General features: G+C 43.8%; 1 protein-coding gene across 12 annotated transcripts in view; it reads left to right on the top strand.

Annotated features, from left to right (window-relative positions):
• RUNX1 (RUNX family transcription factor 1) overlaps positions 1-17282 on the top strand; it is a 243420-nt gene that overhangs the window by 148412 nt on the left and 77726 nt on the right. For all 12 annotated transcript variants that reach the window (XM_084843692.1, XM_084843683.1, XM_084843682.1 and 9 more), the window contains one exon: positions 17014-17118. In XM_084843692.1, coding sequence (XP_084699818.1) covers positions 17014-17118 — 105 coding nt within the window. The remainder of the gene's footprint in view (positions 1-17013; positions 17119-17282) is intronic.

The following is a 17282-nucleotide window of genomic DNA, read 5'->3' as shown; positions in this document are numbered from 1 at the left end:
TGTTCTTAGAGGCAGAGGGTTGGATTCAGACTTAATTATATATCTACAGTAGACCCATAGAAATCAATGGGGCTTATATGTCATGACTAAATTCAGTCTGACTGATATCAATGGATTCACTCTGAGTCTAGATCTAACCCAGAATGCTGGATATGATAGATTTCTGGTCTGATCCAATAAGCAGTCTAAGCAAGGTGGTAACATCTAGAACCTGATTAAAATTCTCTTACTCCCATTTAACCACGCCTGTTAAACTATTATAAGAACATGCCCTGTATCATGGAAGGCAAACATGTTTGAAGCTAAAGACAGTGGCTTGGATCCTAAGATAAGTTTCCTGCCCCTTCCTTTCCTCCCCTGCAGCCACCTGTGTGCCTTGGAAAGCTTCTCTGGGAGGTCAGGTGGCCCTTTTGAACTATGTGGGAGGGGCTATTGACAGAATTTCTGTTCTCTTCCGAGTTTGAAGGCCAGGAGTTCCAACAGTGAAATTTCATGGCCACTGAAGGAGGAAACAATTGGGGTGGGGGAGGCTCCTGAACTTTTCCTTACTCTTAAGCTCTTAAATACTAAGGAGTTCTGATGGTAACTGGCAACCCTGAATTAATTCTGTAGTGCTGCATTCAAAGTGTGCCTAAATCTGTGGCAGTTATTAAATGCTTCTGTAACCAGGTTGTGACAGTATTGCTTTGAAACTGAAAGCATTTTCATTTGTAAGTCCAAAAATGGGAAAGTACGATACAACCTCTATAGAAGTATAGGTAGCTAATATTTACTATAAAGTAGAAGAACTGGTGAAATTTGTAGGTGCCTTCAAGATATACATTCTGAGGTAAACAATTGGCAGTCTCAGGCTGACACTGCAAGAGAATGCAATGTGACCATTTGTTTTCTGCAGGGCTGCTGTGCCTTTAACAACTGCATGCCGGCAGAAATGCAAAATATGCAACCTTTCCTGACACACTAGATGGTCCGCATGTAACAATAACCCACGGGTGGTTTAAACTATGGGTTCTTGGGCATGAGCAGAAGTGAGCAAGTGCACTACCTCCAGCGCGCTTGTTTCTTCCACTTTCAATTAACAACCTAAGATCTCCCAATTTGTAGTTGTTAGTATGACATCTGAACCCAGACAATCTGGGTGGTTTAGGGGTTAAGCCAGAGTTAACCCACAATTTGTTGCTGGATTATGCTAACATGTCATGCTAACAACCTACAAATGGGGCAATTGTAGGTTGTTAATTGAAAGCAGAACTGATGAGTGCTGGATGCAACACATTTGCTCCTGCTTAGATTTTGGCAATTTGTGGATTAATTAACCCATGATTGCCATTACATGCAAATGATGCAGTGATGAGGAAACTTCACCTATTAAATGTCTTCCTGTCACCCACGAAATAAAGGCACAGCACCCTTGCTAGAAAGCAACCCATATAGAATCAGAATATTTCCATTGAAAAAATTGTAACCTGGACCATGTCCCCACAACAACGGAAGGAGAAGCGAATGGAGGAGTACCGGATTTTTAAAAAGGAATCAGCTTTGCTGCGCTTTGGTCCATGCAGGGCTTCATGAGCAGGTTCTCCGCACCAGTAAAAATTGCTTCACAGAACATACTTCCTGGTGGGGGTGGGGGGGGTGGAGTGAATGTCATCTGACTGGCAGGGGCTGCTCAACCAATAAGAGAGGCTTCCCACTCTCCCCATGCCCCACTTTCTCCTTTCCCCTGAAAGTACAGATGCACATGCATTTCAGGAGCAAGCCTCATTCAGCACAATGAGAGTTACTTCCAAGTAGACACACATATGCTTGTGCTGGGAAAGGGGGGGTGGCACAGGGATGGGAAACCAGTCCCCTTTCTAACCACAGGATCTCTGTAACGAAGGTATGAAGTAGGGATGTATGAATCCCCTTACCCGGGCTCCACAGGGGGTCTGCAGGGGGGTCTGCAGTGGTGGAGGCAATCCGTTCCTCCCCCCCGGAATCCTTGCTGGCTGGCTCTGCTCCGCGGTGAGTCCGCGGAGCTGCCAGCCAGCTCCATTCCACAAGCGATACGGCCGCCATTGCCGTGCCGTATCGCTGATGATGAGAAACAGGAAGTGATCCGGACACAAATGGCGTCTGCTACGCCATTTGCGTCCCTGTTTCTTCTTGAGATAGGCTATGCATCTGTATTTACGTAGCTATTTACATAGCCTATCACGTGAAAAAATGTCCCTGTTTTTTCACGCGATAGGCTATGTAAATAGCTACGTAAATACAGACGTGTAGCCTATTGTAAGAAGAAACAGGGACGCAAATGGCGTAGCAGACGCTATTTGCATCCGGATCACTTCCTGTTTCTCATTGGCAGTGATGCGGACAGCAATGGCGGCCGAATCGCTTGCGGAATGGAGCTGCTGACAAGGAGGATTTGGCTCCACGATGATCCAGCAGGAGGCAGAGGTGAGTAGGAACGTTCTGCTACAGAATCCAGAGGCCAAATTCCCTGGAATTCGGCCTCACTGGAGTCCATGGTGGAATTCTCTGCCATCCCTAGTATGAAGTAGTTATTTCCTAAGGCAATAAACCAAGCCATGGAGAATCGCAGGTTCGGTAAAGCACTTCACAGGCTTCAGGAAATCCGTGCTTTAAACTCTGTTCAGTTCAGGGGGATCTCTGTAAATTCTGATGTGGGCATTCAGAGGGCAAGCCTCATTCAGCACAATAGGAGTTACCTCCATGTAGACACACATATACTTGTGCTGGGAAAGTGGGGGTGGGGAGAGAGAACACAGGGATGGGAAACCAGCCTCCTTTCTAACCTGATGCTGCCCAGGATCTCTGTAATAAAGGTCAAAGTAATTACTTCCTAAAGGCAATAAACCAAACAACAGAGAGCCTCGAGATCGCATTTTACAGTGCTAAGAGAATTTGGGCTTTAAACTGTGTCATTTCAATTGAGGTGGGTCTCTAAGTTTTGATGTGGGCAGTCAGGGGAGAAGCCTCACTGACCACAATGGGGATTACTTCTGAGTAGACACTAATTGGTTTGTGCAGGGAAACACACAGGAAACACCCCTTGACCAGGGTCACGGTGAAAGGCACACCCCTGGGCAGGGCTAGCATAGCTGAGGTCAATGCAGGGGTTGGGGCACACAGCAACTATCCTGGGGGGAACCCGACTTGAGGAAACGAATTGGACTTTAAGCAGCCTCAGCAAATCCGGTTTTTCCATGCTAAGCTCTGGGGTGGCTACTGGATGGCAACGACATCATGTATCCCTAGCCACCTCAACACACAGCCAGCTCAGAGCAAATCGCTCATGAAGATACCCCCCTGGAAGTTTATGACAGAAATAGCGTTCAGGATGACTTTTTTTCTGCTCTGTTTCTTCTTTCAGTCATTCAGTACCACCACTGACTATACAGCACAGTCCTATACAGGTCTACTCAGAAAATCCTACTAAGTTCAATGGGGCTTACTCCAGTGTAAGTGGGTGTAGGATTGCAGCTAAGAGGATGACTATATTAAACAAAACAATGAATGGCACAGAGAGACTGGTCACTTTTTCTATGCTAATGTCTGTAGATACTTTGGCTGTGGAGGAAGATGTATTTATAAAACAGTGCAACATAACTGGCTTGAGAAGTCAACCTCAATTTAATGCCAGCATTTATCTGATGAATTGCTGATTGTTTAGAGGCTATACGATACAGTTCAATTAGGATATTTGAATTGGAAACGTCATGTGGTCTGTGTGGTGGGCATGAGAAGGCTCACAAACATTCTGTTACTTAAATTTGATCCACAAAGATAAACCCTCAACCAAAAATAATGAGAGAGGATTGGATTTCTTTTGTGGCATTTTACTAAAACAATCTACATATGTATCAAACATAAGAATGTAAGCACTGCCTCTTGCAGTACCTTCTCCTTTAAATGCTTTAGAACGCCTTTAAATTGGCATTTATTTTTTGTGCTTGTACAGCAGGACTCCCTAACCAAAGTCGCAAAGTGTCAACATCCATATAAGTTTTTCTTTGACCAACCAGTATGTCAGAGCTGTTATGTGTACATTCAACCCTTTTTCTCTGAGCCAGGAATAAGAGGGCATTTCTGCAAATAATAGTCAAGATCTTTTTACACGGTTCCTATCATATAAACTCTCTTGGGAAGGAACATTTTGCCACCTTAGTCTCAGAACTGCTGACTGCAACTGTGAGAATCTTAATCATGAAAACAGTTTTGGCAAAGTGACTTTTTTTAGAGCTTCCTGTCTCCGGGCGCCCTGTAATGGTAAACAGATATCACGCCAAGCGCCACACTGCTACCCTAATACCAATAACAATAAATCTACTTGTTTTTGGTGGTACTGGGCTGTGTTTGCACATTCTGTTTTAACTGAGGCTTAGGGGGATGAGTTAGCGTGGCGCCTTCCAACTTTTTCCTTATTTTGTGTTATCGTAAAAGCACCTCAGCTTAGCAGGTTCTGTGTTTATGACAACCCAAGTTACCTCACTGAATCAATAGGTTGTATAGTCCGCTTAAGCAATGTCGGCTTCTTTTGGTTTTACTTTTGATCCATGTTTTGTATGCCTGCTTGGTGAAATCATCTTCTAGAGCTGATCTGCCTGGGAAAAATAAATACCACCCCAACAGCAACTGCTGACCTGTAGTTAAAAATAGGGCCATTGTGATAAAATAATTAATATTTTGGCTACCGAGGTGTTTAAACTAACATCTGTGATATGATAAAGTATAGCACTTTTGTTTACATACTTGTGTTTCTTAGCAAAGAACAGGGTGCAGTTGCACAGCTATTGTTTTTAAAGTAATGACAGCAATACACTGTAATTCTGGGATGATCAACTAGCAGCCAATGAAGTAATTTTGTCTCACCCCTGGCAATGCTACCAATTTTTAATTAAGATATTGTTAAGCTTTTGCCTGCAGTTTCACTCATAACAAAAGGAACATTGCTTTCAAAGGTTGTGTGTTCAAGATACAGAGAGAGAAAGAGAGAGAGAGTTATTTTACACTGTAATGTGAAATGCAGTTATATTTCTCTTTGGGTTTTGTATGTATCGTCCCCAGGCCAGAATGCATGTGCACCTAACTAGGGTGGCCAAAGAAGAGGAAATGTGTTGCCGAAAAAGACAACAAAAGAGGACAGAGATTTGCATTAAAATAATATCTACTAATTTATATGTATACTTGCAAATTTGGAAATAATTAATATTCTTTAAGTAGGAATACAATACATTTCAACATAGTGGGGAAGACTGTGACCAGGTGGCCTGTGTGTCTGCTGCTCAGTCTACTGTCAAGATGTAAACCGTTGATGGGTACCTTCAAGGCCCCTACTCTCCCTCCTTATGGATCTTTAACTTTAAACCAGACTTGGATCAGACTATCCTTTGTCAATTCGGTCATATGACCATCCTGGGCCTGCTATATCCTTCTTGCTTCCATCATCCTGCGATGTAAGTGGCCACCTTATCCATAACCATGAAGCCCTTACTGCTAGGTAGCATCAACATTGTTGTGACAGGGTAAGGTTCTGTATGTTAGGCCTTGGCCAAGCTCATTGATAGGTCATGGAGTCCAGGCCAGCTGGGGGCTCAGATCCAGACCAAGCAGACAAGGATCCAATTGCAGATGATGAAGTTTGAGACAGGCTGGTGGTCAAGTTCTGGAGCAAGCAGACAAGGGCCAGAGACAGAGGTGGGGGGTTTGGGGGAGTGGGAGGGTCAGGATTTGGAACAGGAAGAAAAGGAGGAGAAGCAAAGCAAAAGGAGTTTATCCAGCAGCTTCTCTCAAGGTCAAGGAGTCAGGACTGAAGCAACAATACAGGACCAGACAGGCCCCTGTTGGTTGCTCAGGAGGTCTGGCTGGATTGAAGAGCAGCACTGTCTCTCTGCAGTGCAACAGAGTTTGGGCAGAGAGCTACCTCAGCCTCAGAGCTGCCTCAGTGGTAAAGGAAGTAAGGCAACTGGGCCATGCAGCCAGAGTCCCCATTTCAAGACCCCTGGCACTTTACACTGTGTAACGTTGACAACGTGTGATTTTTAAAGTGTGTGGTCAGCAGCTGGAGCCAGGGATAGGTTTGACCAGTCAGGAGATGAGTTCTGGTGTTGGATCTAGTAGATTTTGGCAGTCAGAGGGTGGAGTCCCACACCCAAAAGCCTGCTTTATTCAACAAAAATTTTAAAAAGAGGCTGGCAACCTGCCAAATAGAACAAACAAATGGTAAAGCCAGCCCATAGGTCAAACCATCTATGGAGCAGGAAAAAGACAAGTTCATTGAACTAAGAAAAAGCTCAGTGAGCAGTCAGAGTGAGCCATATTCTTCTTCAGAGATACCGTAAACCAGGGGTGTCAACCCTCCTCCCTATGGACCAAATTCAGCCCACCAGAGGTCCCAATCTGACCCACAGAGGTTTCCCTCCCATGCCCCACCCCCCAGGCCCCCCTCCACAGGCCGGATCATGGGTGAGATTCCCCATGGGGATGGCACCACGTGCTGTCTCCATGGGGGCACTGTGCAGTTCAAGAAGGATCACTCCTCTGTGCGCCAGTCAAGTCAGGTGGTTCTTTCATGAGTCGCCCCCATGAGGAATCTCACCCACAATCCAGCCCCTTGTCAACAATTGCCTGGAGGAGCCAGTCCTTCAGGCATCAGCGGAGTCCCTTGGCTTTGCCTGCCCCATATCCTCCCCATTACCAGGCAACGAAGCCAGCTGGTAAGTCAGCTGAGGTGGCTTAGCTGCCTGATGACCTTCCCCATCCGGAAAAAGCCCATGTGCAGGTAGGCAAGAGCACTGCCTGGAGAATTCTCTGCCAACACCTCAGCCGGGGACCAAATGATATCAGGGGACAGGGCCCATCCCACTGATATCATTCAGCCCATGGGAAGCTGGGTGGGAATCATCTGGCCCCCCATCCTAAAACAGTCTGACACCCCTGCCTTAAACAAAATAGGCATTCGAACTTTGCTTTCTGGAGAATTGCTTTAGAATTAAAACAATTAACTGCCCAGCTGTTTCCAAGCCAAAAAGATAAATGTAGGGATGAACAAATCAATCTTCCTGGCCCATGTCAGTTTCAACTATCTCAATTCCATCCAATTTCTTCATCAGTCTGAGATTTTTGTTAAATGCACAAACATTCACATTTATTTTCTTACACCATTTCCCCTAACATACATATTGTACGCAGCTTTCCCTATTATCTGCATTTTTGTATATAAGCTTTGAGCTGAGAACCGTGTCGCAAAATTCAGAGAAGTGTGCAATCCAAAGAATAACTTCCAATCCGCATATTATTCCAGGAAGTAAGAAATTGGTCGGCTTGCTTAAAAATGCAGGCCAAATGAAATTCTCCACATCCCTAAAAAAAAGCACACTGTCGTTGACTTGAGGATTCCTCAAGTCCTGCATGAGGGAGAGTCCTGATGCAAAATCCATTTAGTGTTAGACTGCAGAAAGGAAATGACTGGCATTAGGCTGCTCTTCATAGAAACAGTAACTCCCCTGTAAGCTAATCTTTCCATCTTCCTTGTTCAGACATTAATATCATGCAAATATGTCTGAATCATTCCCATGCCTTCCACTCCTCAATAATATTTTCACAATTGGTATTACAGAGCAACAATAAAGCTGTATAATCCTTTTGCACTGCCATGGCGCTCTTGAGGTACAGGGCACCCAACAGCATTGCATTCCTCCCGAACTGTAATTAGTGTCTCCACCCATGCTTAAAAGAATTTTATTATCGTTGTATTACAGCAGAAGCAGCTCCACTTATAGTTAAAGGCTGCTTTGCTTCTCCATTAAGAGCTGGTTTTATTTAAAAGAATCAGCTAAGCCCTAAAAGCAGGAGGCTTTCAGCCAAAGAAGCTATTCTTAAACATTTGTTTCATATGGGTGTTGTTTATTAGATTAAGGTTGGTTTTTTCTTTTTCTTTTCCCTTTCCTTTTCCCCACTTCCTGGTTTTGAGCATCATTCATAGTCCTCTCTCATAATTACCACACTCCTGCCTTGACATGGCGCACCCAGTGATCACTTGTGTAAGATGGAAGAGTTCCTTTATTTTATATATTTATTTTCACCCTCAAGTTTGACAACGTGATCAAGGGATAAGTGGATGTCTGAATGGCTACAGTGGGGCCAGGTACCAATGCTAGGCTAGTTTCCCTAGCTCAGTTGCCATCTTCAGTTCACTGGAGCCAAAGAACTCTTTGACCATTTAAAGTGGTCAGTGGAAGTAAGTTGGGTCAAATAGGGGTTCATCCATTCTCTCTGCAGTTCTGGTATCCTTGGCTTCCAGAACTGCTTCCAGTTACTTAGGACAAGGATGGAGAACTTGTGGCCCTGGAGATACTGTTGGACTCCAGCTCCAATCAGCCCCAGACAGATTTGCCAGTGGTCAGGGATGATGGGAGTTGCAGTCCAGCAATATCTGGAGGACCACAGGTTCCCCACCCCTGCCATAGAAGCTGGGGTAACAACAGTGAAATAAACAAGCTAACCAGAAGTGAAGATGGTTGATGCAGGATGATGAGCCTGTCTTAACAACTGCAGCTCCCTTTGGCCATGGAAGCAGGCAGATGCAATTAAAGGTCTCATACAAATATAGTCAGCCAGTTGCTTTCATTAAACTCAATAAAGTTAGGCAAAAACAATAACCATATCTTATCCCATGCAGAGCTTCTACATAGGATTGTGGATGCTGGTGCCATCCACTGTATAGGCAGTTAAAGCTTCAGTGCAGGCTTTATCAACTCCACCTTGCCATCATGGTTCTAGACACTGCTGTATTAATGCCTTGGATGCACTAGAGAAGAAGCAGAGATCCTAAAAACAACAACAACATGTGACCATATTGAGCTTCCTGCATGGAAGAAAACTGGAGTAGATGTTTGATAATGGGGCACTACTTTCCTCCAGTGGCCAGCAGTAGGAAGGTCAAAAGCAATGGGAGAAAGACACAGAAGGCCCTTGTCTCAGGAAAGCAAAGACCTACAAAGAAAGGGGGACTGAAATGTGTCATGTGGAATGAACACAGCCCATATACTTCTCTCAGTTGCATCTGAAAAGATGACTTGATTGCACTCTGCTTCCTAGAAAAGCAAGGCAATTCTAGAAAGATCACCTCCCTGCTTAGGAGGTGCTGTCTCACCTTTCTCAGGGGTTTGACCTGAATGTTTAGGCTTTTACACCTTCTTCTCAGGCCCTCCAGGGGATGGAGTAAAACTTTATAGGTGAGGAGCTTTTTCCCAGCTTGCCTTGAGAGCTCTTGCCATTTGCTCTGCCCAGTCACCTCATGTCCACAAGACCCCACCCTGAGCCACCAGGGACAGGCAGGATTGTTCTGACAGGCCAGGTGACATCTTCTGCCCCCCTCCCCTGGACAGGAGCCATTTGGCTGGGCACCGATCCCACCAGGCCCTCTGCTCTTCCAGTCACAATCCCTTCATTCCCAGGCCCTGCCCCCTGCATCTCAGGGTCTGAGTCTCGCGAGCCGTGGCAGCTTTACCAGTGGCATTCGGGGTGATCGAGAAGAAATGGAGCCAAGTGAATAAGATTTCAGTAAAAAGAACTGGGAGATGTTGATCTTGTAAGTCACTTCAAGTCAAGTTTCAGTCGCATCTGTGTCTGTCATCTCCTGTTGTGTCAATTTGGTGATCAGCCACACACACAAAACCTACGCCATTCACGTGATATACCCAAGTTATTTTCATTGTGCTGGCTTTTAATTTTTATCTGAGTTTGGCATGAAACAAAGAACTGCTTATTTGTTGAAACAGCAGTATTTAAAAATTCATAACATAAGAAGTTCCTTAAACGACCAGGGTCGCTTCCCTTGTCGATGTTGGCGCTGCTGCCGCTGCCTGCGTTCTGTGGGCGACTGGCGAGGGTCTTTTGGAGCAGCCATCACGGAGGGCCCCAGTGCCCAGCTGGCATGGTGATTCTGAGAAGTGAAACAGCCCCAGGGCAGAAACGAAACTGTACCCGAAACACACTCTCAACGGAGAAAGTAACCAGATGAATAGAGCTGGGGGTTTTAAACGTACATTTTCATTATCTCAAAGTCATATCGTCCAGACGCTGCAGAGAGTGCACATTCCATGTTGGTCACAGAATGACTGCAAATGTGCATCACCCAAAAAAGAGGAAATGTACCACCCCTCCAAAAAGAAGAAGAAGAGGACACAGATTTGCATGTAATTTGCATATGCTAATTTATATGTATAAATAAATATTTATAATGCACATTTAGAAATAAACACAATGACTTAAATATAAATATTTTATATCACACCATAGTGGGGAAGACTGTGACCAGGTGAGCTGTGTGCCTGCTCAGGCTGCTGTCCAGGTGCTCACTGCTATGGGCCACTTCCAGGCCGCTCCCTGCTCTTCCTTCTTATGGTTCTTCAAACTGGACTTGGCTGGGACAGCCCTTCGATTAGAGGATGCGTTCAAATAGAGGACTGATGGCCCTGCAAATAGAGGACTGTCCACTGTAAAGCAGGACACATGGCCACCCTAACTGGAAAGCAAGCCAATCTGCTATCAAGATCAATTACAGGTGGATTATTTCATCCTCACGTCAGATCATTACCTAACAACAGTCTAAGTGCGGCAAACTAAGAGGTGTAAAGGCTATTGTGTTAAAATGAATGTCTAGAGCAGGGATCAGCAACACGGCGCCTGCAGGTGCAGCTGGCACCCACTAAAGTCCCTGACTGTGCCCACCAAGATCCCCTTCCTCATCTCCATCTCCCCCCATGTGCACCAAACCCACTTTTGTGCCACCATGGGGGGAGGCGAGGATGGCAATAGTGTGTGGGGGGGAATGCAGGGGTTGGTGGCTCAGGAAATGTGACAGGTAATGAACGTGGTAGGGGCAAAGGGGGTTGGGGTGGCAGGAGCGTTGAATGCAGGAGTGGTGAGGAGAAGAGGAGGCAGCAGAAGTGGCAGTAGGTGGGTGAAGGGGGGAGAAAGTAGAAGAAAGGATGACAAACTCGGGGGAAGAAAAGTTTGAAACCCAGAAAGAAATGCCTGCGGGCAAAAATGACCATGAAACAAATGTGCCCTTGCCCCCCCTCAAAGGCCTGTGCCTGTGAGCCCAAAGGTTTGCCTACCTGGTCTCTTGAGCTTGTTGAGATTATATGTTTTCATGGACATGGGAAGATTCTCCTCCATTGCTCCAAAAATTGTCTATACAAACACTTTTCTGAGTAAGAATAAATCTTGTTCTTGCTTCTTTGAAAAATAAATGTAAGAATATTCAGCATTAATTTGGGGGGAATCGTTCATAGTGATACTCTAGTTATCAGCAACATCAGCGATACCAGCTGGCATCTACTCTCTACATTACAACTTTAAACTGGTTTCAAACCTCTTTTTAGCGATTACGGCTACCAAATACAGGAATTCTGGGAATTGTAGCTCAATTGTAAAATACAGGAATTCTGGGAATTGTAGCTCAAATACAGGAATTCTGGGAATTGTAGTAGGAAGAGGGGCTGCTTGGGCAGGGGACAGGGTTCTCTAGCAAAGAATTCTCAGTACCCTCATGAAACTGCAGGATCCCTTTAGATAAACCGGTTTGAAACCAGTTTAAAGTTGGAACGTAGATTGCCCAAGCAACATTCACAGTTCAGCCCAAATTATCAAGCCCTGTTGTTCTTGTTTTTAATCCATTTCCAATATTAGAGAAGCTATAAAACTGAGCATGGAAAGCAAATGAATGACACAATCAGCAAAGGGCTTTCTTGTGTGGCTGAAAAGCTGGTGGGTGTGTGGCTGGGAAAAGGTGGATGTATGGATTACATATATGAGGGTTTGCAATCTAATGCTGCTGCAGGGAACAAAAATTACATGGAAGGGTGGGAGCCTTCAGCTAAGTTGCGGACTAGCTAATGATGATTTCTGAGACTGAGTCAGATGAGGCACAGATCACTCATAATTTTACCAGACAATGTGGCCTTTATGGGGCCCTGACTAAAGAGGGCAAGATTTGGCCCTGTATGTATGAGGGCTCAGTGCATGTAAACATTTGACTCGGGTTGGGGTGGGAGAAAAAAGAAGGATAAGGAACAGGAAGGGAATGCATAGTCTCTCTTGTGTCTTTGCTGGTACAATAAGCTCAGCAGCCTTGTGGGTGTTCCCTAGCACAGTTCACAACAGGATGCAACGTTATATCGTAATACACTTCCTCATTCTTTTTCAAAGTAGCTGTTCTTTTGTATCATTAATCAGTTGACCAGGAGGTTATATCACAGTGGGGCCTAGAGAACTCAAGTCAGGTCAAAGGAATATTCTTTTTTCTTGCATTCTGCTACCAGATACCTCTATAGCTTCCTAATGTACTAGAGTAACTTGGGCCGGAATATTAGACGTTGCAGAGGATGTGTAACTGCTGCCAAAACCCACAGCCCCAGTTCTCTTCTTCCTCTCTCTTCCAGCATCCTCTAGTAATAGTAATAATAATTTTAAAACACACATGTGAATTTGAGTTTTCCCCGGCCCCACAATGGCACAGATGCAGACATTCCCACTTCCTTTCATTAGTATTACTCAACAACATTAGAGAAGAGACTGGAGGAAGGAGACGCAAGGCTGCCATTTTTTGGTAGCAGCCACATATCCTCCGTAACAGCTAATTCCAGCCTTAGGTTGTTTCTTTTCCATTGCCTTAAATGAAGCAAACTAGGAGTGTGCTAATTCATCCTTAAAAAGAGGCAGAGCACTTGAGAACTGTAAGAAAGCCCGGGTGTATTTATTCTTTCCTCAAAGAAGCGTACTTGAGTCAAGTATGCTTTTAAAAAGTAACTCTTTCAGGCCAGTCCAAAATACATTTCCTTGGAGCTTCCACTAAGTTCTGTGGGGCTTACCACATAGTAAATATGCTTAGGATCCCAGCCTCTTCGCAAAACAAAAGAAAAACCCCACACAGCTGATCTCCAGACATCTTTTTAAAAAGGGGGGGAGTGGAAATATTTTGCTAGTGGAGTACCCACTAGCAAAAAGGGAAATTCTTTCAACTTTAAGCGTCTCAGTGGTTCTGGCTGTTAGCCATATAAATATTAGCGAACCTGTGTGGAAAATGCAAAAAAAACATTTAGTTTGGCGCCTCTGCTTTGCCTGTACAGAATCTGATATTCATCACATTACTAAGGCTTTAATTGGTTTGACTGGTGCGTATGTGCGAAAGACAGAAAAGCAGCTTTAAATGTGCCCATATCAGCACGTTAAATGTACTCATATTTTTAAAATCAGTCGATGGCTGAGTAGGAAGGTGCATTTACAAGTGTACTTCAACCTTCCTGAGTCTTTCTTTCTTTCTTTTTTGGTATCACCTGTGGACAGATGCATTCTGTCTGAAGCACATTTTAGTCCTCTTTACACATTTGGGGAAAGCCTGAATATTTTATATATGTCTGTCTATGTGCGTGTGTATATATACATATGTGTATACATATACATACATACATACATACATTCTCTCTCTCTCTCTCTCACACACACACACACACACACACACACCCCTCTTCCCTTTCTGGAAATATGTCTTTGGTTTACAAGCACTGTTCCCTTATTGGATTTTTCCTCCTCGTCCAGGACCATGTACATCTGCAGCGTGGCTCTTCCCTTTACCATCTCTTATCCCCTAGTTTCTGGTAAAACTGATTAGGACAGGAGACAGATTTGTCAATGTCATCATCATGTTTTCTCTTCAGAAGGGCATTACGGGTGGTAGCATGCAAAGAAATGGCAGCGGTGGTGGTGGCTGGGCAAGTAATGGAGAAATGGGGGGTGGGTTACACATTCGGACTGTCACCAAGCATATCATGATGGGTTTTCATACAAGTTTAGTCACAGGAGAGTAGGGAGTAGGGAAGTAGCAGAATGTATTTTCTTTTCCTGCACTAATTGAAGACAATGTTGTGAAATGAGGGAAGTATAGCTTGTGAAAAGTTGCAACGTGCATTCTCTGACTTGAGGAAGATTCTGGAGTGATCATGAGGTGTTTGAAAATGCATGTCTGTGGTCTTATGCATGCTTGCTTGGGAGTAAGGATGCTTGACAAATTTGAACTTTGCAAATCCCAAAGCAAACGGACTTGATTCACAACTTCAAGAGTCATGTGCAGATCAGAATGTTATCCAAATTTTACAGCACAGTTCTTGGAGCAGCAAAGCCAACACAGGTCAAATAAAAATGTGTATATTAGGACAGAATACATTTAGAAATGCTTACATTTAGATAAAATACTTTTAGAAATGTGTATTTTGTGAGGAAAACTTGTTAAAATATGTATTATTTATATATGCATTTGTATATGAATTTTCATGTGAATCATTTCAAAATGTAGGAATGACTTATGAATGAACATGTGTGAAACTGACACGGGCTAGAAATAGATGGGTGAATCCATCCCTACTTAGGAGTAAGCTTCATTGAACTGTGGGACTTAGTTCTGTGTAAACATTCATGGGATAGGGCTGTACATATCTTAAACATGGACCGGGTGGTAGAGCACGGGCTTTGCATGAAGAAGATCCCAGGGTCAGTCCCTGGCATCTCCAGGTAGAAAGAAGAAAGATCCTTCCTGAAACCCTGCAAAGCCACAACCAGGCAGTGTCAACAATAGTAGGCTAGTTGGGCCCATGGCCTGACTCAGTAAAAGGCAATTTCCTATTGAAATAAATGCTCATTTGATCATCAACTTGAGGCTCTTTGTGAGGTCTAATGCTTTTATTTCTGATTTGTACACTAAAAAAAAAGTAATGTGTGGTGTAGGAGTACCAGTTTGACATGTCTCCAGTAGGGCAGAATAGAGATGTGAAGATCTGGGGGAAAATAGGGAAATATTAGGTGGTGGGGAATGGTTTGCTCCAAATTTTCCAAACATCCATGGGGAAAAAACATGTGTTTTAAAAAAATTGTTTTCCACCTATATTTTTCCTAGGTTTTTCATCTCTAGGGTGGAAGAAATCCCTACTGATAAAATAGCTAAGCCTACTAACAAAAAGACTCTTCCCCCCCCTTTTTTTTTTAAAGGAAGTTTGTTACACACTATAATCTGCCAATATTAAATTTGTTTTCATAAGCCCAAAGGTGACTACAGGTTGCTGGTTCAGGGAGGGCTCTGTCCATAAAATGGGAATGAACTTGAGGGCCCACATCACATGACTGTTGTGGGGATAAACAAGATGAAGCCCACAATGCATTTTGGTCCCAGTAGAGTCAGCAGTTATCATTTTGATGGAATATATGGGCAAGTTACTGTGCCCAGGGTTGTGGCCTTTGACCTTAAAAATGCGAATATAGGTATTTATGCCATGAAAAAAATGAGAAGAGGCTTGTCAGGCTAAAAGGTACAGGATTAAATACACTAACAGAGGACCTTATTCAGTTTGTTGTAGGCATCACGCCAAAGGAAGTTTTTAGTAAATTGCCCTTAAATTAAGTCTTTCTCTAATATCCAAATGAACAAAGCGTAAACTATTTCTGCTATTTCAGTAGCAGCAGTGGGATGCTTTCCTTCCTTCGCTGCCCCCCTCAGCCTGTCCCCCAACTGCAGCTACTAATGAAGCAAAGTTTAAATGCGCTTAGACCTTTTGCAGCCTTCCACCGGCTGCAGAGGAGCCATCTGAATTTTGAGCTTGGAGGAAAGGTCCACTTAAAAGTGTCTCAGGTGGCAGGGTTGTGGAACTCTGCTGTTGATCAGAGTGGGCAGCACTTATTCCAGGGCAAGAAAGCAAAATACATTCATTGCTGCTAATGTTCTCATTCACACAGTTCACACATAATGGCTAAGTATGAGTTAAACAACCCAGAGTTACCTGCGGCTGCACCACACCAACTGAGCTGCTTCCCATGTGCTTGTCACTTCCACTTTCTTTCCAGATTGCAAAACAACCCATCCATGTGTTTTGAAACCAGTTTTCTATATTTTAAATTAAACTTTATCTCATTTATCTAAATGATTATTGTTTAAATTGAGGTTTTTATCTTTTACCTTTGCAAATAATGGGAACCTGAGTCACCAGAGCAAATTACAGAGAAAAGAAGTCGTAGTTTTCAGTTTATCTAAATGTTTTAGTTAGTTGAATATTTTTACACACACCTTGTTTATGTTTCGGTAACTGACAAGGAGTACCTGGACTGCCAATAGATAATAATGAAGTGTAGCAGTGTATTTCGTTGCATAAAACAGGAAAAGAGGTGAGACTTCTGGAAAGTCCAAGCAAGCTAGATATTAGTTTTCTATTCAGTTACCACTATTCATTAATGCTGTTGGACACTTAGGGGGCTCAAACATGGTTACTTTCCACCAAAAATCATGGCCTTCCTTTTTTCAGCCACTTTGGTGCTGCATGGCTAAGCAGCTTGCTGAGATATAGGTGGGTGGAGTGGCTCTGAAACTGCCAGGCTATTCTAGACACCACCATCAATGAGTCATAGCTATGAGGTAATGCAAAAATGACCATCTTACATTCCTAGGCCCAGATCCAGAAGAAAGTGAAATCATGCTTAACGTCCAATGAAGTTGTGGACATTGAGCATGAGTAAGGACTTAACTACCCATGACACTAACCAAGTGATGAGCAATCACATTGTTGTTGTTTGAAATTAAATGCCAGGCATGGTGGGGCACAGCCATCAATAGTGCAGGATACTTGGAGATTAAGACTTCCCTCCCCAGCTGTGGTCTCAGTAAAATCCCCCACTAAATCCCTCCACATTAGGAAAAGATCTCCCATTCCCAGAACCTATTGTAAGCCCTACAAGAAAGCACTGTAAGTCCTACAATGAGCACAAATGTAGCACTCCAGTCTATCTGAACATCTGAGTAGCCGCCTGTTAATTTGAATGTTCCTTTGAGCTTTCACGTCAGTTAAATTGAACTGTAAACGTTCACTGACTTCTTAAATAGTTCTGATGCTTTTAAAGGCAACTAAAGATGAGGGATGCCTCATAATCAGGTATAAATGTAATTGTCCTTTCCTGTTTCAGGGAAGAGCTTCACTTTGACTATCACAGTCTTCACAAATCCTCCACAAGTAGCCACGTACCACAGAGCCATCAAGATAACGGTGGATGGACCCCGAGAGCCAAGAAGTAAGTATTTGGATCTCGCTATAGCTCTCTTCGGGTATTCAAGCCTCACGCAATAAGAGGGAGAGTGGGGACAAGCCCGTTAGCCTCACTCCTGCCATCACATCCTGGACTTCATAGCCTTCCATGTTTTGGGAAGGGAACTTAAGCAGCGGGAAGCCTTTGCT

The sequence above is a fragment of the Heloderma suspectum genome, chromosome 3 (genome assembly GCF_057233095.1).
Source record: "Heloderma suspectum isolate Gila_16-S chromosome 3, 16-S_ref, whole genome shotgun sequence".
In the NCBI taxonomy this organism is placed as follows: domain Eukaryota; kingdom Metazoa; phylum Chordata; class Lepidosauria; order Squamata; family Helodermatidae; genus Heloderma; species Heloderma suspectum.
Note: the sequence above shows the minus strand (reverse complement) of the source record. Positions and strands in the feature narration are given on the sequence as shown.